The sequence below is a fragment of the Amblyraja radiata genome, chromosome 25 (genome assembly GCF_010909765.2).
Source record: "Amblyraja radiata isolate CabotCenter1 chromosome 25, sAmbRad1.1.pri, whole genome shotgun sequence".
Taxonomy (NCBI): Eukaryota; Metazoa; Chordata; class Chondrichthyes; order Rajiformes; family Rajidae; genus Amblyraja; species Amblyraja radiata.
In genome coordinates this window covers 36,976,421-37,001,568 of record NC_045980.1, presented here as the reverse complement: position 1 = coordinate 37,001,568, position 25,148 = coordinate 36,976,421, and the positions used below count along the sequence as shown (strand labels likewise).

General features: G+C 51.4%; 1 protein-coding gene across 1 annotated transcript; it reads right to left on the bottom strand.

Annotated features, from left to right (window-relative positions):
* Window positions 1–295: 295 nt before the first annotated feature.
* Window positions 296–25,051, bottom strand: noc4l (nucleolar complex associated 4 homolog). Its single transcript, XM_033043078.1, has 15 exons — window positions 24,731–25,051; window positions 22,545–22,665; window positions 20,432–20,538; window positions 17,779–17,886; window positions 13,219–13,368; window positions 12,554–12,656; window positions 10,293–10,327; window positions 9,444–9,494; window positions 7,228–7,339; window positions 6,790–6,850; window positions 6,013–6,123; window positions 4,402–4,565; window positions 1,985–2,067; window positions 1,113–1,226; window positions 296–494 (listed from the first exon to the last, which is right to left on the bottom strand). The coding sequence occupies exons 1-15, from the start codon at window positions 25,049–25,051 to the stop codon at window positions 378–380; spliced, it is 1,758 nt and encodes a 585-aa protein (XP_032898969.1). The 3' UTR covers window positions 296–377.
* Window positions 25,052–25,148: the final 97 nt, after the last annotated feature.

Below are 25,148 nucleotides of genomic sequence, written 5' to 3'. Positions count from 1 at the left end.
ATCGGACTTTACTGGACTTGCACTCAACGTTATTCCCTTTATCCTGTATCTGTACACTGTGGACGGCTGGATTGTAATCATGTATTGTCTTTCCACTGACTGGTTAGCGCGCAACAGAAGCTTTTCACTGTACCTCGGTACACGGGACAATAAAGTCAAGTCACCGAGCACGTCTAACCGTTCCCCCATGTCTGGTTAGACCACCACCCACCCCATTCTCGGTCTCCCCCTCCCTGCACCCGGACACACCACAGATACAAACACCAGAACACAACGACTCGTACAGAAGGAACACAAGACGATGCAGAACACTCGGGGTTTTTTACTGGTTTCACTTTCAGCCACGGCGTGTTTACACAGAGCGGTGACCACAGCAGTTACTCCAGAGCCCAGAGCTGGGGGACCAGACATCTCCTCCGGCCCAGGATCCCGTCCGCAGCCTCAAACTCCAGCGGGGCGCGGCACGCCCTCTTCCTGGGCTCCCGCTCAAAGAGCTGCGGACAAAGAGAGACAAAACAGCAGGCTGAGCAACCCGCCTGGAGTCCACGTACACCTGACACTAGAGTATTCGCCCCTTCCCCCCCACCCCACCTCCCCTCCCCCCACCCCCACATACACCCGACACTAGAGTATTCACCCCTTCCCCCCCACCCCCATACACCCAACACTAGAGTATTCGCCCCATCCCCCCCACCCCCACCTCCCCATCCCCCACCCCCACATACACCCGACACTAGAGTATTCACCCCTTCCCCCCCCACCTCACCCTGCCCACCGACACTTTAGACTCTTCTCCCACCCCCCTCTCCCCGGGTTCGATCCCGACTACGGGTGCTGTCTGTGTGGAGTTTGCACGTTCTCCCCGTGACCTGCGTGGGTTTTCTCCGGGTGCTCCGGTTTCCTCCCACACGTGCAGGTTTGTAGGCTAATTGGCCCGGTGTAAGTGTAAATTGTCCCCAGTGTGTGTAGGGTAGAGTTAGTGTGCGGGGATCGCTGGTCGGCACGGACACGGTGGGGCCGAAGGGCCTGTTTCCGCGCTGTATCTCTAAACTAAACTAAAACCGTGGGCTGTACAGATGGCACGCCAGTACCCGGGCATGGCGCAGACTCACCTCTGGGGTGGACAGATCGAACAGCGCGGAGAGGTCCGTCTCCTGGTCACACAGCGCCTTCTTGATCACAGCTGCCGCTCCAGCAACATCAGGGTGGTAGTGCCGCTGCAGAGCCTGCAGTGGCCACAGGGGGGCACAGTCAGTCATGTGATAGGAGCAGAATCAGGCCATTCGGCCCATCAAGTCTACCCTGCCATTCAATCACGGCTGATCTATCTCTCCCTCCTAACCCCATTCTCCTGCCTTCTCCCCATAACCCCTGACACCCGCACCAATCAAGAATCTATCTACCTCTGTTTAGTGGCCCCCCCCATCCTGACACAACCCCCCCCCCACTCCAAAACCGTTAGCCCTCAGAGCTAAATCTAACTCTCTCTTGAAAACATCCAGTGAATTGGCCTCCACTGCCTTCTGTGGCAGAGAATTCCGCAGATTCACAACTCTCTGGGTGAGAAAGTTTTTCCTCATCTCAGTCCTACACGGCCGACCCCTTATTCTTAAACTGTGACCCCTGGTTCTGGACTCCCCCATCCGTCAGTCCCACCGTCCCGGGAATTAACCTGGTGAACCTACGCTGCACTCCCTCAATAGCAAGGATGTCCTTCCTCAAATTTGGAGACTAAAACTGCACACAATACACAAGGCTCAAGAAATATATCCTCATCTCCATCCTTTAATTCTGAGGCTGTGCCCTCTGGTCCTAGACTCTCCCACTAGTGGAAACATCCTCTCCACATCCACTCTATCCAGGCTTTTCACTATCCGGCTGGTCGGAATCCTGGCCAGCCCCTATAAAGCTCGGAGGGTCGTCCCAGGTGTGGCCGCAGGTGCGAGCCCAGGTGTGACCCCAGGTGTGCAGTGAGGTGCATTACCTGTAGCTCCCACAAGGAGCTCTCCAACGCTCGGCACTTTGCTGGGTCCTCTTCATCCACAAGGTAGGGATCAGCGGAAAGCTCTAGGACAGGTGTAGGATTATTATTCTCACCTGTACTGATACACACAGTTCAGATAATACTGTACATACATACAGTGAAGTCAGACTCAAGTCCAACAGGTAGAGCAAAGGGGAAGATACAGAGTGCAGAATATAGTTCTCAGCATTGTAGCGCACCAGTACATAAGTGAAAGGGGCAGAATTAGGCCATTCGGCCCATCATGTTTACTGATCTATCTCTCCCTCCTAACCCCATTCTGCTGCCTTCTCCCCGTAACCCCTGACACCCGCACTAATGAAAGATCCACAGACAAAGTCCAATGTCCACAATGGGGTAGAGGTGAATCAGACAGTACCCTAGCTTATGGAAGGGCCGTTCAGAAGCCTGATAACAGAGGGGAAGAAGCTGTTCCTGAGTCTGGTGGTGCGCGCTTTCAAGCTTCTGTCCCTTCTGCCGGACGGGAACGGGGAGAAGAAGGAATGACAAAGAAGATAGGCAACATTAAACAAAACCAAGTCATAGAGTGATACAGTGTGGAAAGAGGCCCTTCAGCCCAACTTGCCCACACCAGCCAACATATCCCAGCCACACTAGTCCCACCTGCCTGCACTTGGTCCATATCCAAACTTGTCCTATCCATGTACCTGTATCTTAAACGTTGGGATAGTCCCAGCCTCAACTACCTCCTCTGGCAGATTGCTCCATACACCCACCACCCACAGTGTGGAAAAGTTACCCCTCAGATTGTCTTTCCTCCTTCACCTTAAACCCGTGTCCTCTGGTCCTCAAAGGAGTTGAAGGAGAAAGAGAAAATGCATTTAAAATGATATTTATATTAAAAGGGCAAGTAGACAAAAATGCTGGAGAAACTCAGCGGGTGAGGCAGCATCTATGGAGAGAAGGAATAGGTGACGTTTCGGGTCGAGACCCTTCTTCAGACTGATGTCGGGGGCGGACGTTTCGGCATCTGAAGAAGGGTCTCGACCCGAAATGTGGCCTATTTCCTTCTCTCCATAGATGCCGCCTCACCCGCTGAGTTCCTCCAGCATCACGTGTCTACCCTTGATGTTTTTCCAGCATCTGCAGCTCTTTCTTAAACATATATTAACAGGGAGGTGTGTGTTTGCAGCAAAGGATGTCAGAAACCACACAGATAATAAAATGTTCAAAACTGTCTCACACCCTCCCACCCCCCCTTCCCCCCACAGCCCTGCACGTTTATTTCAAAACCGATCCAACTGACTGCTATTTTTAAGAGCCCTATCTAGCTCTCTCTTGAAAGTATCCAGAGAACCGGCCTCCACCGCCCTCTGAGGCAGAGAATTCCACAGACTCACCACTCTCTGTGTGAAAAAGTGTTTCCTCGTCTCCGTCCTAAATGGCTAACCCCTTACCCCCCCCCCCCCCCCTTGCCCCCACCCCTCCCTCCTCTATCCACCCACACACCCCCCCCCTCTCCAGCGTTACACCCTCTCGTATCTCACACACCTCGTCTCATCTCTAGCCTTCGTTGATGTTCAAATGTGCGGACCCGGTGGGCCAAAGGGCCTGTTTCCGCGCTGGGTCTCTATACTAAAGACTAAATTAAACTTCATGAGGTCACAGGAGCAGAATCAGGCCACTCGGCCCATCGAATCCACTCCACCATTCTATCAAGGCCGGTTTACCTCTCGACCAGAAACAGCATAGATGGAGCGAAGGAATAGGTGACCTCTCGACCCGAAACATCACCTATTCCTTCAGGGTTGTGACTCGAAACATCACCTATTCCTTCGTTCCATAGATGCTGAGTTACTCCAGACCCTACTCCAAACCCGCTGAGTTACTCCAGCATTTTTGTCTGCAGTTCCTTCTTAAACATTGCGTGTAAGGAATACAAGGCAAATGTGCTCGATTATTTATTCCTGTTCCTGTGAAACATAGAAAATAGGTGCAGGAGTAGAGGCCATTCGGCCCTTCGAGCCTGCACCGCCATTCAATATGATCATGGCTGATCATCCAACTCAGTATCCTGTACCTGCCTTCTCTCCATACCCCCTGATCCTTTTAGCCACAAGGGCCACATCTAACTCCCTCTTAAATATAGCCAATGAACTGGCCTCAACTACCTTCTGTGGCAGAGAATTCCAGAGATTCACCACTCTCTGTGTAAAAAATGTTTTTCTCATCTCGGTCTAAAAGATTTCCCCCTTATCCTTAAACTGTGACCCCTTGTTCTGGACTTCCCCAACATCGGGAATAATCTTCCTGCATCTAGCCTATCCAACCCCTTAAGAGGAGAAACTTAAGGGAGCGATGGTTTCAAGCTGAAACAAAGTGAGGGTGAGTGTGGGGGTCAGGGGGAGGGTACGTACCTGTGGCGTCGGTCGTCCGGTGGAGGAGGATCCGGCAGGATGGATGGCGACGGAGAAGGTTACAGATGAGGGGGATGACCATCAACAAGGAGTTGGGGGGAGCGGTCAGCGCCAGTCTGGACAGTCGCTTGCTGAACGCTGCTACCAGGTACGCCGGTAAATGGCTGGTGGAGAGAAGGCAACCAGTTAGTGGACGCCCACCATCATCCTACTATCCTCACCCACCACAGCTGTTATCAGGCAGCTCAATGAATGAATGAATATTACCCAAGTATTCCCATACAAGCAATTTGCCTTGGTGCTCCGCCCGCAAGTGACAACATGACATACAGTGACAGTTAGGAATGACACATTAAACATTAAACATTCATAATAAAACATTATCGATTAAACATGTGAATTAAATAAAATACCAGAGCAAAGGGAGGCTACAGATTTTTGGTTATTGAGTAGAGCAACTACTCGTGGAGAAAAAGCTGTTTTAATGTCTGCCTGTGGCAGCTTTGACTATCCGGAGTCGCCTTCCAGAGGGAAGTGATTCAAAGAGTTGAACCACCCGACCACAAGTAGAGAGCGGTCCTGAGCTACAATCTTCATCATTTAACACCCTCACACTGTCTTTCATCAGACATTACTGGACTTTATCTTGCACTCGATGTTATTCTCGTTATTCCCTTGATCCTGTATCTGTACACTGTGGACGGCTCGATTGTAAACATGTATAGTCTTTCCACTGACTGGTTAACACGCAACAAAAGCTTTTCACTGTACCTCGGTACACGTGACAATAAACTCACCCCAAATCCCTACACAACAGGAGCAATTCTCAGAGGTCGATAACTTACACAAGTCCATAAGTGATAGGAGCAGAATGTCCTTCCTCAAATTAGGAGACCAAAATTGCACACAATACTCCAGGTGCGGTCTCACCAGGGCCCTAATGAAAATTTATTTGAGTTCCTCGACCCCCTTAGATCCTCTGTCCTCCAGTACATCTGGGAGATTGTTTGTGTCTTCCTTAGTGAAGACAGATCCGAAGTACCTATTCAACTCATCTGCCATTTCCTTGTTCCCCATAATAATTTCACCCGAGTCTGTCTTCAAGGGACCCACATTTGTCTTTATTAATCTTTTTCCCTTAACATATCTAAAGAAGCTTTTACTGTCCTTCTTTATATTCATGGCCAGCTTCCCTTCGTACTTCATCTTTCCAGCCCGTATTATTTCCTTCTGTTGTCCTATGAAAGTTTCCCAATCCTCCGGCTACTCTTTGCTGTGTTATACACCTTTTCTTTTAGGTTTATCCATCCCTAACTTCCCCTGTCAGCCACAGTTGCCTCTTACTCCCCTTAGAATCTTCCAATCTTCCATAGCTCGTTCCATATACCCACCGCCCTTTGTGTGGAAAAAGTTACCCCTCAGATTCCTATTAAATCTTTTGCCCTTCACCTTGAACCTGTGTCCTCTGGTCCTCGATTCCCCTACTCTGGGCAAGAGACTCTGTGCATCTACCCGATCTATTCCTCTCATGATCTTACACACACACACACAATGATTTTCGACACAGCATGTAACGCGGGCAGGATGCAGCCAGCACCAACACATACTAACCTGGATGACAGGAAGAGGTTGAGCAGGTGGAAGAACCTGGCACGGTATTTGACGTGGAGTACGGAGGGTTCCAGTAGACTGTAGAGTTTGGTGTAGAAGTCGGGGTATTCCCTGCACCAGAAACACAAGGCATTATCGCCGCTCACACGGACAAACGCACACGCTCTCGTCAGAACTCCTTCAACTGGGAGGTGACCCCCAAAATGGACACGGGGGAATGGAAGCCTCGAGAGAGATGGCATTTCCAACAGAGAAGATAAGACACAAAATGCTGGAGTAACTCAGCGGGACAGGCAGCATCTCTGGAGAGAAGGAATGGGCGATGTTTCGGGTTGAGACCCTTCTTCAGACTGATGTCAGGGGAGGGGGTGGGACAGAGATAGAATGTATTCTGGTGAAAGTCACAGTAACCAACCTTTCCCTCCACAGCCCTGTGTGTGTGGAGCTGGGGGTGGTGGAGTACAAGCGCTGGGGGTGGTGGAGTACAAGCGCTGGGGGTGGTGGAGTCCAAGCACTGGGCTGGGGGTGGTGGAGTACAAGCGCTGGGGGTGGGGGTGGTGGAGTACAAGCGCTGGGGGTGGGGGTGATGGAGTACAAGCGCTGGGGGTGGGGGTGGTGGAGTACAAGCGCTGGGGGTGGGGGTGGTGGAGTACAAGCGCTGGGGGTGGGGGTGGTGGAGTACAAGCGCTGGGGGCGGTGGAGTACAAGCGCTGGGGCTGGGGTTGGTGGAGTACAGGTCCTGGGGTTGGTGGAGTACAAGCCTTGGGCAAGACTTACAGGTTGTGCTGGTGGATGAGGTTGAAGAGTCCGCTCAAGGCCAGCAGGCTGATGGCCCCCCCTGCAGAAGGCAAACACACGCCCGTAGTTAGACACACACACGACCTGCCCCCCCCCCCCCAGCACCACCGCATCCCCACCAGCCAGTCACACGGGCAGCTTCATGGTGGCGCAGCGGTAGAGTTGCTGCCTCACAGCGCCACAGACCCAGGTTCGATCCCGACTACGAGCGCTGTCTGTATGGAGTTTGCACGTTCTCCCCGTGACCTGCGTGGGTTTTCTCCGAGATCTTCGGTTTCCTCCCACACTCCAAAGACGTGCAGGTTTGTAGGTTAATTAACTTGGTGTAATTGTAACTTGTCCCTAGTGTGTGTGTGGGGTAGTGTTAGTGTGCGGGGATCGCTGGTCGGCGCGGACTCGGTGGGCTGAAGGACGTACCAACATCGTAGGCTGCGGTGAGGAAGTCAATCATCAGCGTGGGCTTGCTCATGTGAGGTAGGACGGCCTCGTGGAAGATCACCAGCACCTTCTTGTAGAGCGCGATGGGGAGCTGTCAACACAGGAAAACCGGCACGGTTACCACGGCAACGCAGGCCCAGGCCACACTGACCAGCCCAGGCCCGGTCAACTCAAACTCACCGCCTGTGTCGCCAGGGACAGGCAACTTTCCTGGTCTCTTACCCTCCGCGAGTTGGGAGACACAGCATAGAAACAGGCCCTTCGGCCCACCAAGTCCACGCCAACCATCCATCATCTGGTTCGATCCTGACCTCGGGTGCCGTCTGTGTGGAGTTTGCACGTTCTCCCTGTGACCGCGTGGGTTTCCCCCGGGTGCTCCGGTTTCCTCCCACGTCCCAGAGACGTGCGGGTTTGTAGGTAAATTGCCCCCTAGTGTGTAGGGAGTGGATGAGAGAGTGGGATAGTGTGGAACTAGTGTGTGTATGGGCGATCGTTGGTCGGTGTGAACTCGGTGGGCCGAAGGGCCTGTTTCCGTGCTGTATCTCTAAAACTAAAACTAACTGGGTCCCCATCTGCAGTTCCCTTTTGAACACTAACTGGGTCCCGTCAGCTTTGTAAATGGAAACACAGCCCCTGAACTACTGTTATTGATAAGCAGTAACCCACAAATCAGATTCCCAGGGTGAGAACAGTCATTTGTGTGCTGGGCTTCACCACGGCCCAGTTGCATTATGACAAGGGGACAAGTTATACCGAGTCCCATGCATCAGACAATGGATCGGACGTTAGCAGCTGTGGGTGCAGCTGCCATATCTTGTTGTGCAAAACAGTGGCGCAGCAGTACAGTTGCTGCCTCACAGCGCCAGAGACCCGAGTCCTGGGTTCGATCCCGACCACGGGTGCTGTCTGTACGGAGTTTGCACGTTTCTCCCTGCGTGGTTTTTCTCCGAGATCTCCGGTTTCCTCCCACGCTCCAAAGACGTGCAGGTTTGTAAGTTAATTGGCTTGGTGTAAATGTGAATTGCCCCAGTGTGTGTAGGATAGTGTTAGTGTGCGGGGATCGCTGGTCGGCACGGACTCGGTGGGCCGAAGGGCCTGTTTCCGCGCTGTATCTCTAAACTAAACCTCCTGTCCTCTAAACAGGTATCAGAGGTTATGGGGAGAGTGCTGGACAATGGGGTTAGGAGGGAGAGATAGATCGGCCACGACTGAATGGCGGAATGGACTTGATGGGCTGAATGGCCTAATTCTACTCCTATTCCTAATAACTTTATGATATGTGAAACACTCTCAACTTCCAAGGCTGGCGTCAGGTTCCTGTCAGTAAGACAGGACTAGTGCTGATCAAACTATACTGGGATAGACAAACATGCTGGAGAAACTGGGCGGGCGAGGCAGCATCTGTGGAGCGAAAGAATAGGTGACGTTTCGGGTTGAGACTGATGTGGAGGTGAGGGTGGGAAGAAGAAGGGAAGAGGCGGAGACAGTGGGCTGTGGGAGAGCTGGGAAGGGGAGGGGAAGGAGGGAGAAGGCAAGGACTACCTGAAATTGGAGAAGTCAGTGTTGATAGCGCTGGGTAACTCTGCTGGGGGGCTTGTTTGCAAGTGTTTTGATCACGTCCTCCAGCACACTCTGTCATACAGAAACTTGATGTAGCCACAGATTGATTGTGAGATTCGACATTGTTTTTGTACAGAGACGTGCACTTAACCTACTCTGCTGTTCTATTTAAAAAACAAACGGCTGGAGGAACTCAGCGGGTCAGGCAGCATCTGTGGAGGGAATGGACGGGCAGTGTTTAGGGTCGGGACCCTTCCTCGCTTGACCATCCCACCAGATTAGTTTAGAGATGGATAAGATAAAGGGAATATTGCTGATGGGTTGCCATGGGGATGGGCTGTGGGAGAACTCTTTAGTTTAGTTTAGAGCGCGGAAACAGGCCCTTCGGCCCACCGAGTCCGTACCGACCATCAATTATCCATCTCTAAACTAATCTGTGGAGTGGGATGGTCAGGTCTGAGGAAGGGTCTCGACCCGAAACACTGCCCGTCCATTCCCTCCACACACTGGTCAGGGTCGGCACAGACTGGATGGGTGAAGGGCCTGTTTCCACGTTGTATCTGTAAACTAATCTATAACCAGTGGGGAAGAAGAATCAATACATGGCATACAGACAGATACAAGGACAAACTTACCTTGTATTTAAGGAATACAAGCCACACTTGCTCAAATTTTTTTTTCTGTTCCTGTGGATGAGAAGGTGGATATTTGTAAATCAATTTTGTAAAAACAGAAACTGGCCGATCGGCCACGGAACCAACAATTCCTCAACACACCAAGTGCTGGAGTAACTCCGACAATTTGACAGTGCAAACCAGCGCCTGTAGGTCCCAGTATCTACAACATGAACAGGGGTAACATAGAAACATAGACAATAGTTCTATGTTGTCCACTCTCTACACACCGGGGGCAGTGTTTACCGAGGCCAATGAACTTACAAACACACACGCCTCATGTTCTCCTTGTTGGATCTTGCTGTGTACAGATTGGCTGCTCCGTTTCCAAAGTGACTAGAAACATAGAAACATAGACAATAGGTGCAGGAGTAGAGGCCATTCGGCCCTTCGTGCCAGCACCGCCATTCGATGTGATCATGGCTGATCAACAGGGCTTCAATGTTAAACCGTTGCACTAAATGGGGTGGGAGGTTGCAACCTCCACGTGGTCCGCCCTGTAGCAATCAACCCGGCGTGCACAATCAAATAGAACCAGTTGTCCTACAACTTTAGGCTGTGCACGCCACACACAGTAAATGTCGTACTCATAGTCCCTGGAACAAAGGATGCTGGAAAGATGTGTGATGGACCTGTATAACATTGTATATAGCATTATAGCATGTGGGTAGCGCTGGCCCTAATGGTCTGGATGCCAGGGGCTGTGTTGAGCTGAGACTTTAGTTTAGTCTTTCCCAGCCACGGAAGGTGAATTGTAGCTGGAGTTCCCACACAGCAAGAGGGAACGTGTGTGTGATTTACAAACCTTACCTTCAGCTTCGTTGCCTTGTACTCTGCACACTTCCCTGAAAACAAAAGTTCCGTTTTAGATGTTTTTTTTAGATACTAGCGCGGAAACAGGCCCTTCGGCCCATCGACTCTGCGCAGACCAGCGATCCTCGCATGCTAACACTATCCTACACACACTGGGGACAATTTAAAATGTACAGAAGCCAATTAATCTACAAACCCGCACGTCTTTGGATTGTGGGAGGAAACTGGAGCACCCGGTTGGTGTAAACCCACGCAGGTCACAGGGAGATCGTGCAAACTCCGTACAGACAGCACCCGCAGTCAGAATGGAACCCGGGTCTCTGGCGCCGTGAGGCAGCAGCTCTACCCGCTGCGCCACTTGTTAGAGCGTGCACACGTCCAGTTGTCGGAACAACGTCCTGACGCTCGGCACTGGAGAGGCAGCAGACGTTTGCCAACTTTCAATTTTCAATTAAAAATTCTCCAAAGTTAGGTAACCTCTAACGAACCTCGCCTTAACCCCACCCCCCTTTCTCCCCCACCCCCCTTTCCTCACCTGGACTCCCACCCATTCTCCCCCCCATCCCGCTACATTCCTTCCTCTGGCTTCACAAGTTGCAACTCTTTATTCCTCTCACACACCTTCTGCTCTTATCTCTGGACTTTGTTCCAATCATCTGCCCGTCAAAATCCTCCATGCCTGTGTCCACCTATTGCTTGCCAGGGTTTGTCCTCCCCACCTTTCTTCTCCCCTCTCCCACAATCAGTGTGAAGGAGGGTCTCGACCCCAAACGTCACCTATCCATGTTCTCCACAGATGCTGCCTGACCCGCTGAGTTACTCCAGCACTCTGTGTCTGTCTTCCATTTAAAGCAGCATCTGCAGTTCCTTCCTGCAGGTTTAGATAGGCACATGGAAATGCAGGGATATAGATGACATGCAGGCAGAGGAGATGAGTTTAAATTGCATTGATGGTTAGCATGGACATTGTGGGCCGAAGGGCCTGTTCTTGTGCTGTTCTGTTGTACAGTTGTGTTGTGTTGTGTTGCGGCAATATTGATGATGTCCCAAGAAACATTGAGTGGTTACTTTGTGTGAGCAGCTTGCATGCACTGTTGTACGCCATCACGAGGAACAGAAGCTGAATGAAGAGCGTGCGAGGAAAGAAGAACATGCCAAACTACGAAGGAAAGCGGCTTTGGTTGCCAGGGAAGTGTTGCACTTCTGGCAGAATATTGAAAAGGTACGGTATCAAGCAGGTGGGACTAATGTAGATGGGACATGTTGGTCAGTGTGGGCAAGTTGGGCCAAAGGTCCTGTATCCATGCTGTATCACTGTGTGACTATGAGTACACTATGTGAAGCATGTTATTGTCTACATCAATGCCACAAGGTCATGTGATAGGGGCAGAATTAGGCCATTCAGCCCATCAAGTCATGGCTGATCTATCCCCCTCTCTCTCTCTCCTCCTCTCTCTCCCTCTTAACCCCATTCTCCTGCCTTCTCCCCATAACCCGACACTAGTACCAAACAAGAATCTATCTATTGTGTTTAAGAAGGAACTGCAGATGCTGGAAAATCGAAAGTACACAAAAATGCTGGAGAAACTCAGCGGGTGCAGCAGCATCTTATGGAGCAAAGGAAATAGGCAACGTTTCGGGCCGAAACCCTATGGGTATAAACTATATATAATTGGATTTTACAAGACTTTATCTGGCACTAAATATTATTCCCTTTATTCTGTATCTACACTGGCGGCTCGATCCGCTGTCTGGTTAGCACGCAACAAAAGCTTTTTCACTGTACCTCGATACACGTGATAATAAACTGAACTAGATGTGGCATGTTGGCCGGCATAGACAAGTTGGGCTGAAGAGCCTGTTTCCATGCTGTAAAACTGATTACATTTTGTATATTTATTTCTGTATGGTTTTATATATGTGTGCATTGTCCCAGAGCCTGCGTGAAACTGCTCCAGGCAGCTGATAATAAGTCTGAAGAAGGGTTTCGGCCCGAAACGTCGCCTATTTCCTTCGCTCCATAGATGCTGCTGCACCCGCTGAGTTTCTCCAGCTTTTTTGTGTACCAAGAATCTATCTATCTCTGCCTTAAAAATATCCACTGACTTGTGGCCTCCACAGCCGTCTGGGGCAAAGAATTCCACAGCTTCACCAAGAGACTAGTTGCTGAACATACTCCCGACAAGCCAAATACAGAGGAGAAAGACAGTTCAGCCGGCCCTCACACTACAGAACCTCGCCCGTTGTAACATACTCACTCTTTGGTTTCACCAGGAAGGCTCGAGGGTCTCCCTGCCCCGCGGGCATGTGGATGGAGGCGAGAAGGTTGAACACGTTGAGTTGGTATGCGGGGACCAGGGCCTACACACACACACACACACACACACAGAGGAGACACAGGATGAGTGGGCAAGCAGTGGCTGGGGTGACAGCGTTGAGCAGCCAGCGTGAAAACATAGGCATAGAAACATCGACAATAGGTGCAGGGGTAGGCCATTCGGCCCTTCGAGCCAACACCGGCATTCAATATGACCATGGCTGATCATCCCCAATCAGTACCCCGTTCCTGCCTTCTCCCCATATCCCTTGATTCCGTTAGCCCCAAGAGCTAAATCTAAATCTCTCTTGAAAACATCCTGTGAATTCCACAGATCCACAACTCTCTGGGTGGAAAAGATTTTCCTCATCTCAGTCCTAAATGGTCGACCCCTTATTCTTAAACTGCGTGACCCCTGGTTCTGGACTCCCCCAACATGGGGGACAATTTTCCTGCAGCTAGCCTGTCCAATCCCGTAATAATTGGTGTGTTTCTACACTGTGTGTCACTGTATGTCATGTTGTCACTTGCGGGCGGAGCACCAAGGCAAATTCCTTGTATGTGAATACTTGGCCAATAAACGTATTCCTTCATTCATACGCTTACCCCCTTGGCTTTCTGCATTACTCTTGGGATGTGGTCGGCCGTGCACGCCATAGTGTAGTAACGCACGTCAGCGTATCGCAGGTACTCCTGGAAGCAGGCGATCAGCAAGGAGGAGTCTGTCTCCACCTGCAGCAAGCGTTCCACCACAGACTGAGAGGCAGAGGAGAGAGTTGGAAAAGTTGCAGATAAAACCTGAAGGAACTGCAGCCGGGTTTTCCCATCTCCACCCCTTTCCGCCTTCCGCAGAGACCGTTGGCTCCGCAACTCCCTGGTTAACTCGTCCCTTCCCACCCAATCAAACCACCCCTTCCCCAGGTACCTTCCCCTGCAACCGCGGAAGATGCAGCACCTGTCCCTACACCTCCTCCCTCGACTCTGTCCAGGGACCCCAACAGTTCTTTCAGGTTAGGCAGAGGTTCACTTGCACCTCCTCCAACCTCATCTTCTCTATCCGTTGTTCAAGATGTGGACTCTTGTACATCGGCGAGACCAAACGCAGACTGGGCGATCGTTTCGCAGAACACCTTGCTACACAAGGAACTGCAGATGCTAGTTTATACTGAAGATGGACACAAAGTGCTGGAGTAACTCAGCGGGACAGGCAGCATCTCTGGAGAGAAGGGAGTGGGTGATGTTTCAGGTTGAGACCCAAGTCAAGTCAAGTTTATTTGTCACATACACATACGAGATGTGCAGTGAAATGAAAGTGGCAATGCTCGCGGACTTTGTGCAAAAAGACAAACAAACAAACAACCAAAAAAACTATAAACACAATCATAAACACACACATATTCTTTTACATATTAAATATTGGAAGGAAAAACGTTCAGTAGAGTTAGTCCCTGGTGAGATTTACAGTCCGAATGGCCTCTGGGAAGAAACTCCTTCTCAACCTCTCCGTTCTCACCGCATGGCAACGGAGGCGTTTGCCTGACCGTAGCAGCTGGAACAGTCCGTTGCAGGGGTGGAAGGGGTCTCTCATGATATTGTTGGCTCTGGAGTTGCACCTCCTGATGTATAGTTCCTGCAGGGGGGCGAGTGAAGTTCCCATAGTGCGTTCGGCCGAACTCACTACTCTCTGCAGAGCCTTCTTGTCCTGGGCAGAGCAATTCCCAAACCAGATGGTAATGTTCCCGGACAAGATGCTTTCCACAGCCGCTGCGGAGAAGCACTGGAGGATCCTCGGAGACACTCTGAATTTCCTCAATTGCCTGAGGTGGTAAAGGCACTGCCTTGCCTTACTCACGAGTGCTGAGGCGTGTGATGCTCATGTCATATCCTCAGAGATGTGGACTCCCAGATATTTAAAACAGTTCACCCTATCCACAGGATCCCCATTTATCCTCAATGGTGTGTACATCCTCGGATGATGTGCCCTCCTAAAGTCCATGATCAGCTCCTTAGTTTTTTTGATGTTCAAGAGGAGGCTGTTGTCCTGGCACCAGAGTGCTAGATCAGCCACCTCCTCCCAGTAGGCCTTCTCACTTCTCATCGTTGTCTGAGATCAGGCCCACCTTCAGACTGAAGCTGCCCGAGCCGCTGAGTTACTCCAGCACTTTGTGTCTAAACCCTGAGACACCTGTGGCCAGTGGATCGTTTATTTAATGCGAGTGTCGACTACTTGGCAAGAAGTCATGAAACAATGAACCGTACGTACAGCACAGAACCAGGCCCTTCACCATCACTACAGTACCTGCCTGTACGTGATCCGTATCCCTCCATCCCCTGCATATCCATGTCTCTGTCACTACAGTACCTGCCTGCACATGATCCGTATCCCTCCATCCCCTCCATATCCATGTCTCTGTCTAAAAGCCTCTTAGACACCACTATCGTATCTGCCTCCACCCCCACCCCTGGCAGCACGTTCCAGGCACCCACCACCCTCTGCCCCACACATCTCCTTTAAACTTTGTCCCTCTAGTATGTAAGTTGCTGCAGGTAGAGCCCCTGCCTCACAGCACCAGAGACCCCGGTTCCATCCTGACCTCGGGTGCTGTCTGTGTGGAGTTTGCTCGTTCTCCCCGTGACCGTGTGGGTTTCCTCCGGGTGCTCTGGTTTCTTCCCACACCCCCCAATGCGGGCGGGTCTGTAGGTCAGTCGGCCCTCTGTGAATTGCCCCCTCGTGTGTAGGGAGTGGATGAGAAAGTGGTTTAACTTAGAACTAGTGTGTGAACAGGGCGATCGATGGTCGGCATGGACTCGGCGGGCCGAAGGGCCTGTTTGCAGGCTGTATCTCTAAATTATTTCTCCCCCCACAGCTGAATACTGCCCGACCGACCTGCCGTGGGTTTCAGCATTGTCTGCTTGTTGTTTCAGGGGCAGGTCATGTTAGTAAGGACTAGTATGAATGGGTGATCGGCGGTCGGCGTGGCCTGGGTCGGCCCGGGTAGGCCAATCACCTTCCAAACTGTAGAGTTGCCGCCTTACAGCGAATGCAGCGCCGGAGACCCGGGTTCCATCCCGACTATGGGTGCTGTCTGTATGGAGTTTGCACGTTCTGCCTGTGACCTGCGTGGGTTTTCTCCGGATGCACGTTTGTAGGTTAATTGGCTTGGTATAAATGTTAGTGTGCGGGGATCGTTGGTCAGCATGGACACGGTGGGCTGAAGGGCCTGTTTCTGTAAACTAAACTAAACACGCTGGGATGGATTGCGTCGGAGGTCGGAGGTCGGAGCCAGATTCAGTGCGGCTCTAACCTCAACCACTCCCCACTCGTACATCTGGGTCAGGTCTCTTGCAGAGAAGTGCAAACACAAACCATCAGCGTTTATTCCTGGCTGCCTCCGCCCTTATCACCCGACCACTAAACCATGCGGGGCACACACACACACACACACAGCAGCAAGCTCCGCGCTTAGTTTCCAGCCACAACTGTGCTGAGCAACCGTGGAAATATTCTCTCAACAGATGGCAGATCATTTCTTAAAGAGTGCTGATACGCTCCCGAGATATTGCCCTTTCTACGATCAATCACTCTATGGGCAACGGATAAATATCAACACATCCCCCGCGCCAGATCTGTAAACAGCAACACATCATTCAGTTCCCTACACCCGCACATGTCCAGGGACCCACACAAATAGTCACACAGTATCCTCGCTAACCCAGCCCCTACAGATGCACCCAGCTACACACTGTCGATGGATCGATTCTAATCATGTGTAGCAAGGAACTGCAGGTGCTGGTTTAAATCGAAGACAGACACAAAGTGCTGGAGTAACTCAGCGGGACAGGCAGCATCTCTGGAGAGAAGGAATGGGTGACGTTTCAAAGTCAAAGTAGCCTTTATTGTCATTTAGACCTTGCGGTCTGAACGAAATGTTGTTGCCTTGCAGTTCTACATATAGTAAAAATGACAAAAACACACAATACATTTTGGATCGAGACCCTACTTCAGACTGGTCTACCCACTCCTTGTGACCATGTTGTGACCTGAGATATGGTGCCCAAAATTGCTCACAATATTCCAAATGTGGCTTTACCAGCGTCTTATAGAGCCTTGGCATTATATCAGCGGGTGAGGCAGCATCTTGGGAGAGATGGAATGGGCGACGTTTCGGGTCGAGACCCTCTCCAGAGATGCTGCCTGATCCGCTGAGTTACTCCAGCATTTTGTGTCTATCTTCGATTGTAATCATGTATTGTCTTCCCACTGACTGGTCAAAAAGCCTTTCTTTCACTGTACCTCGGTACACATGACAATAAACTAGACTGAAACTGAAGGGTAGAAAGCACGCTGAGGTGTGACATCACGGTTTGGTGTTCCAGGGGGAGGGAGAAGTCATGAGACGGGGAGGACTGGATAAGGAACGTCAGGGCAAAGGCATTGGCACACGAAGGCACGACCACCAGCGTTGGCGCGGTTAACAACTGGTGAAGATCGCTCTGGGGTCAGAGTTAAGGGCCTGTCCCACTTGGCCATTTTTTTCGGCGACTGCCGGCAACATATCAGTGTCACCGAAAGATTTTGAACATTTCAAAATCCAGCGGCGACAAAAAAATGTAGCGACACTTGAAAAAAACACCGCACGTCAAACGTCATCACGCCGCGAATATTTCGGTGACCTGATACGTCAGCCAATGATGCCGGTAGTCGCCGAAAATATCGCCAAGTGGGACAGACCCTTTAGAGGGCACAACTCTCAGCAGTTCGCAAGGTTAGAACACAGATCAGAGAACTGCTGGAACGGGCCCTTCGGCCCATAATGTTGGTGCCCAACAGAGTTGCCGCCTCACAGCGCCGGTGACTCCGGCTTTGATCCTGACTACGGGTGCTGTCTGTGCGGAGTTTGCACGTTCTACCTGTGCCCACGTGGGTTTTCTCCGGGTGTTCCGGTTTCCTCCCGCATCTCAAAGACCTGCAGGTTCGTAGGTTAATTCGCTTATGTAAATTGTCCCTAGTGTATGTAGGAGAGTGTTAGTGTACGGGGAGATTGCTGGTCGGCACGGTCACGGTGGGCCGAAGGGCCTGTATCTCCAAAGTCTAAAGGCTGACAAACACCGCCCTCAGGTTGGTGCTCCAGGGAGCAAGGCAAGGACATCAGAATCACAACTCACCTTCAGCAGCTCCACGGGGAAGACACACGAACTATCGTCCGCACCTTGGACTAGTGGGCTCCTTCCTTCCGTCTGGATAAACCTCATCAGCGTGCACACACACAGTCTCTGGATGGGCAATGCACAAAGTCACTCACAGCAAAACACCATCACTAAGTCGGGACAGAGATCTAGTTGTCAAGCTGAGTTTAGGAGCAAAGAGTTCCTACTGCTGTTGTACTGGTAAGACCACACCTGGAGTATTGTGTGCAGTTTTGGTCTCCTAATTTGAGGAAGGACATTCTTGCTATCGAGGGAGTGCAGCGTAGGTTCACAAGGTTAATTCCCAGGATGGCGGGACTGACGTAGGGGACTAACAAATGGGTCGGCTGGGTTTGTATTGCCTGGAATTTAGAAAGGTGAGAGGGGATCTTATAGAAACGTTAAATTCTTAAGGGATTGAACAGGCTAGATGCAGGAAAAATGTTCCCAATGTTGGGGGAGTCCAGAACCAGGGGTCACAGTTTATGAATAAGGGGTTGGCCATTTAGGCAAGGCAAGGCAACTTTATTTATATAGCACATTTCATACACGAGGCAGACTCAAAGTGCTTCATATAAAAACATGTCATACAATAAATGAAATAATAAAATGAAATAAAATAGAAGAACTAAAAGAAAAGAAAAGCAAAATTAAAAATGCATTATAAAAAGTGCAAAAGTTAAAAGTGCAATGTAGTTAAGATTTAGCTGAAAGCTAAAGTAAACATAAAAGTTTTCAGTCTTGTTTTAAAAGTGGTCAAAGTTGAGGCAAGTCTTAAATCTTCAGGAAGTTTATTCCAGCTATTTGTTGCATAGTAACTAAATCCTGCTTTCCCATGTTTTGTATTTACTCTGGGAATCACTAACAGATTGGTTTCAGAAGATCTAGAAGGCTTATATAGTGGAAGCATGTCAGTGATATACTTTGGCCCTAAACCATGTAGTGATTTATAGGTGAGCAGCAGGATTTTAAAATCAATTCTCTGACATACAGGGAGCCAATGTAAGGATTTAAGAATTGGTGTAATGTGTTCAAATTTTTTGGTCTTTGTTAGAACTCTAGCAACAGCGTTCTGAACAAGCTGTAGCTGCCTGACAGTTTTTTTTTGGAAGACCTGCAAGGAGACCGTTACAATAATCTAGCCTACTAGTAATAAAGGCATGTACAAGTTTTTCTAAGTCTTGAGCTGACATGAGTCCTCTTAATCTTGCTATGTTTTTGAGGTGATAGTAGGCTGATTTTGTTACTGATTTGATGTGACTGTCGAAATTTAAATCTGAATCCATAATGGCCCCAAGGCAACATCTGTGGAGAACATGGATAGGTGACTTTTCACAGAGTGCTGGAGTAACTCAGCGGGTCAGGCAGCATCTGTGGGGAACATGGATAGGTGACGTTTCACAGAGTGCTGGAGTAACTCAGCAGGTCAGGCAGCATCTGTGGGGAACATGGATAGGTGACGTTTCACAGAGTGCTGGAGTAACTCAGCGGGTCAGGCAGCATCTGTGGGGAACATGGATAGGTGACGTTTCACAGAGTGCTGGAGTAACTCAGCGGGTCAGGCAGCATCTGTGGAGAACATGGATAGGTGATGTTTCACAGAGTGCTGGAGTAACTCAGTGGGTCAGGCAGCATCTGTGGAGAACATGGATAGGTGACGTTTCACAGAGTGCTGGAGTAACTCAGCGGGTCAGGCAGCATCTGTGGAGAACATGGATAGGTGACGTTTCACAGAGTGCTGGAGTAACTCAGCGGGTCAGGCAGCATCTGTGGAGAACATGGATAGGTGACGTTTCACAGAGTGCTGGAGTAACTCAGCGGGTCAGGCAGCATCTGTGGAGAACATGGATAGGTGACGTTTCACAGAGTGCTGGAGTAACTCAGCGGGTCAGGCAGCATCTGTGGAGAACATGGATAGGTGACGTTTCACAGAGTGCTGGAGTAACTCAGCGGGTCAGACAGCATCTGCGCAGATAGGTGATGTTTCAGGCTGGGACTTGGGAATACAGTCTGAAGAAGGGTCTTGACCAGAAACGTCACCCATTCCTTCCCTCCAGAGATGCTGCCTGACCCGCTGAGTTACTCCAGCATTGTGTGTCGCTTTCTTCAGACTGATGGAGTGGGGGGATTTGCCGAGGCAGCATGAGGTGCAGATGGAGGCGATGGAAGGGGGGGTTGGGGTTGGTTTGCGTGTGTGATGGGCTGGGCTGCGTCCATGACTCTGCAATTTGTTGCGGGTCTTGGATGGTGTTGTTCCCAAACCGTGCCGTGATGCTTCCCGACAAGATGCTCTCCACGGCGCCTCTCCCCGTGACCTGCGTGGGATTTCTCTGGTTTCCTCCCACACTCCAAAGACATGCAGGCTTGTGAGGATGAAAGCTGGACAAGAAAGGTAGGGATGGACAAGGGATAGCTCGAACCAGACTGAGAGCCTGACCCGGAACCTTACTTCACCATCCACGTATCTCCAGAGATGCTGCCTGACCCGCTCGGTTCCTCCAACTCTGTGAGTCCTTTGCTGTAAAGCAGCATCTGCAGTCCCTTGTTTTTGCAAGAGCAGTTGCATTGGGCGAAAGCTGCCCACACTGTGAGAGCGGAGCAGGAACGGACAGGTAAGCAGTCTCTCACTCACCTGTACACCTTCAGAATCATGGAGCATCAGACCAAGGAGTTGCTGCGCACAGGCTTGATAGCGATGCCTCATCCACATCCTGTACTTGGTCTCCGCACTGTAGTCACCTGAAATTACACAAAACTATGGATCCAAGAATGGGTCGACTGGGCTTGTATTCATTGGAACTTAGAAGGATGGGAGGGGATCTTACAGAAACATATACAATTCATAAGGGACTGGACAGGCTAGAGGCAGGAAAATGTTCCCCATGTTGGGGGAGTCCAGAACCAGGGGTCACACAGTTTAAGAATAAGGGGTCGGCCATTTAGGACTGAGATGAGGAAAAGCTTTTCCACCCAGAAGGGTGTGAATCTGTGGAATTCTCTGCCACAGAGGGCGGTGGAGGCCGATTCACTGGATGTTTTCAAGAGAAAGTTAGATTTAGCTGAGTGCTGGCTCGAAGGGCTGAATGGCCTACTCCTGCACCTAATTTCTGTTTCTACCTTTCTATGACCCCTGTAGATTTCTTCAACCTGCCCAAATAATCCAGGAATAATCTTTCTTACTCAGAACCTCCTCTCCACAGATGCTGCCTGACTCACTGAGTTACTCCAGCACTCTGTGAAACGTCACCTATCTATGTTCTCCAGAGATGCTGCCTGACTCACTGAGTTACTCCAGCACTCTGTGAAACGTCACCTATCCATGTTCTCCAGAGATGCTGCCTGACCCGCTGAGTTACTCCAGCACTCTGTGTCTGTTTCACTGAAGGATAAATGTTGGATTCGCACACCTAGATGCATCAACCTGACATGTTTTTTAACATCAGTGAGATGAAGACAAGCAGGTGCAAGGAACTGCAGATGCCCGTTTACAAAAAGAGCACAAAATGCTGGAGTAACTCCGCTGCCGTGGCAACGGGACCTTTATGGCCAAGTTGAGTCCGCACTTTGAACAAGTTTGGGCTTGCAGGGAACGATGGCAGGGGAAGCGTGGCGACTCTTGTGTACAGCCTCAGTGGCATCCACTATTCCACTCGCATGTACTTGAATATTATTCTGCTTGTGTAGAGTCAGATATGTACTGTAGCTCGGTTAGGGTTAGCGTCGACCATTGACAAAGCACTCATGCCTACTCTAGCGCTGCTGCAGCAATGCAGATCTCCCTCATCCCTGCACGCCTAACCACGTGAGGATGCTTCAGTCAATGCAGCCAATGCAGAGCTCCCTCTTATGGCAGCAACCTCCCTCAACGCCACACTGAGGACCGCACTGGTGATCACCTGGTTCATCCCCTGGCCGTTAGTCACTGGACGTGCCGCCCAGCTGCAGCCACTGCAACAAGACTCGGATGCCTTGCAACCCATTCACTAACAACAGCAAAATGCAGCAGGTGGCAGAAAGCCGAAACAAAAGCAGGGAATGCTGAACATAGTCAGCAGGTCAGGCAACGTCCGCAGAAAATGAGGGACAACGTGAAATGTTGATGGCCTGATCAACAGATGCAGGTTCTGGTGTAGACAAAAATGCTGGAGGAACTCAGCGGGTGAGGCAGCATCTATGGAGCGAAGGAATAGGCGACGTTTCGGGTCGAGACCCTTCTTCAGACTGATGTCGGGGAGGGGGGAAAGAAAGGAAGAGGCGGAGACAGTAGGCTTGTGGGAGAGCTGGGAAGGGGAAGGTTGAGATGGGGGGCCTGGATACAGACCTGGGTTCGATCCAGACTACGGTTGCTGTCTGTACGGAGTTTGTAAGTTCTCCCCGTGACCTGCGTGGGGTTTCTCCGGGTGCTCCAGTTTCTCTCTACACTCCAAATACGTACAGGTTTGCAGGTTAATTGGGTTGCTATAAAATGTAAGTTGTCCCTAGTGTGTGTGTGTGTGTGTGTGTGTAAGATAGTGTTAATGTGCGGGGATCGTTGGTTGGCCCCAACTCGGTGGGCCGAATGGCCTGTTTCCGTGCTGTATCTGTAAACTAGACTAAACTAAAGCTGATCGAAACATCAGGGGCATCTTCCCCACTGGCCTGTTTATCGGTGGCGAGTGGCGACTACTCTCCCGGTAGCCTGGAGCTGCCGACCCCATGGACTGGAGCAGCGACCCCAACACCTGGGCCCAGGTGAGAACACGTACCTGACATGGCCTCATCTTCTCCGGGCAACTGTCCGACAAACAGATCACCTCGCTGCAGCAAGGTGCAAAACAACCTGCCGCAGGTGCGGATGGCTTCAAGGGTATCGGCCTCTTCCTCAGCCTGATGGGGAGAGCAGAGAAACACGTCAGGCAAAGTCATTCTCGCCAACCCTTGATTTAGTGCGGGATTTAGCCCTTCGGCCCACCGAATCGGCACCGACCAGCGACCCCCGCACATTAACACAAGCCGACACACACCAGGGAGAATCTAGACCCAGATACAAACACGTACGCCTTTGGAGTGTGGGAGGAAACCGAAGATCTTGGAGAAAACCCACGTAGACACAGGGAGAACGTAATCTCTGTACGTAATCAGGAATGGACCCTGGTCTCTGGCCCTGCAAGTACTGTAAGGCAGCGACTCTAACGTTAAATTTGAGCGGTCGATTAATAGTTTAGTGGAGCGATAGAGCTGCTGACTCACAGCGCCAGAGACTCGGGTTCGATCCTGACTACGGGTGCTGTCTGTAAGGTGTTTGTACGTTCTCCCTGTGACCCTGTGGGTTTTCTCCGGGTGTTCCGGTTTCCTCCCACACTCCAAGGACGTAAAGATTTGTAGGTAGATTGTCTTTGGTAAAATTTGTAAATTGTCCCTAGTGTGTGTAGGGTAGTGTTAGTGTGCGGGGATCGCTGGTCAATGCAAACCTGGTGGGCTGAAGGGCCTGTTTCCGTGCTGTATCTCAGAAGTCAAAAGTCAAAGGCCCTGTCCCACTTTCCCGAGTTACTCACAAACGCTCCCGAGTTTTCCCCTTGATTTGAACTCGGAGAATTATGGCCCTGTCTCACGGTGCGAGTCCACCCACGAGTGAAACAAATCAAGCTCGTGGTAATTACGTAGAATTAACGTAGCGGGAACGTCGGCACTCGTAACGGGACTGGGGTTTGGAGGGAAAGTTGGGGGGGGGGGGGGGGGGAGGGAGGTCATGTGAAACGACTCTTGTACATTTAATATACCGACGATGTCTGGCAGTGAATCTCACTCTCTTAAATCCGTAGAGAGACAAGAAAAGCTGGAGTAACCCCCCCCCCCCCCCCCCCTCAGACCCCCTGGGAAACTGAAGGGAGCGATAATCAACTGCAACGGATACAAATAATGTCATACACAAGAAAGGGCAGATGCTGGTTGACAAAAAGTGAACACACAGTGCTGGAGTAACACAAAGATGCAGCAGAATTTTGGAACCGTCATCCCGTCACCCATTCCTTCTCTCAAGAGATGCTGCCTGTCCCGCTGAGTTAGAGTGCCCACGGTAGACTCACGAGTCACTACGGTAAACGCACGGGCTACTACGTTCTTACAACGAGTTTAAAAGTTTAAAATTTTTACTTCAAGAGTAAATTTGACTCGTGGAAATCTTTCATCATGTTGAAAGATTTTCATGAGTTAACAAGTTTCCTGAGTACCTGCCGTTAGCGTTACGAGTTCCGACGTTCCCGCTACGTTAATTTTACGTAATTACCACAAGTTTGATTTGTTTTAAACTCTGGATCACTCGTGGGTGGACTCGCACCGTGGGACAGGGGCTTTACGTAGGTACTCGGGGCTATTTATTTACTCGTGGACATTTTTCAACATGTTGAACAAACGTCCCGACTTACATGATGCCCCGAGTTCCTACGCTGGCATTATAAGCTGCTACGAAACATCTACGGACTCGCTACCGACATGCCCCGAGTTCCAATCAATGGGAAAACTCGGGACAGTTCGTGAGTAACTCGGGAAAGTGGGACAGGGGCTTACGTTGTTGCTCCTAAAGTGTTATTGTAAAGATCAACCGAACTTGAACATCCCTGATCTCCCTCAACCCCCAGGAACTGCCGCCCCCCCCTCCCCCCCCGCGGCGCTCCCTCACTCCCCTCCCCCCCCCGCGGCGCTCCCTCACTCCCCCCCCCCCCGCGGCGCTCCCTCACTCCCCCCCCCCCCCCCGCGGCGCTCCCTCACTCCCCTCCCCCCCCGCTCCCCGCTCCCCCCCCCCGCGGCGCTCCCTCACTCCCCCCCTCCCCCCGCGGCGCTCCCTCACTCCCCCCCCTCCCCGCTCCTCCCCCCCCGCGGCGCTCCCTCACTCCCCTCCCCTCCCCGCTCCCTCGCTCCCCCCCCCCGCGGCGCTCCCTCACCCCTCACTCACCTCCAGCGTCTCCAGGATGTCCAGCACGGCGTTAGCGTTGCTCCTGCTGCCCAGCACCAGACGCAGGCGGGCGGCCAACGGCGCCCCATCCCCGGGCCCGGGCTCTGTCCTAGTGCCGGCCCCGCGCTCCCCATCCCCGGGCCCGCGCTGACGCTGATGCCGCTCCACATCCCCGGGCCCGCGCTCTGTCCTAGTGCCGGCCCCGCGCTCCCCATCCCCGGGCCCGCGCTGATGCTGATGCCGCTCCACATCCCCGGGCCCGGGCTCTGTCCGTGTCCGTGTCCCGGCCGCGAGCTCCACCTCCATCATGGGCGCCGCCATCTTGCCCCTTGTGCCCGCCCTCACGTGGGTGAGAGCCGGACCAATGGGAGCGGGGAGTATGGGCCGGTGCTGATCCAGCTTTGTCCACATTCAGTGT

Excerpts from the sequence above, each read along its gene's own strand:
- noc4l (XM_033043078.1), bottom strand. The coding sequence starts at position 25,051 with ATGGCGGCGCCCATGATGGAGGTGGAGCTCGCGGCCGGGACACGGACA. Across the intron at positions 20,539-22,544 it reads AGAAGATGAGGCCATGTCAG|GTGACTACAGTGCGGAGACC; the intron begins GTACGTGTTCTC and ends GTGTAATTTCAG. Across the intron at positions 17,887-20,431 it reads ATGATTCTGAAGGTGTACAG|AGACTGTGTGTGTGCACGCT; the intron begins GTGAGTGAGAGA and ends TTGCCCATCCAG.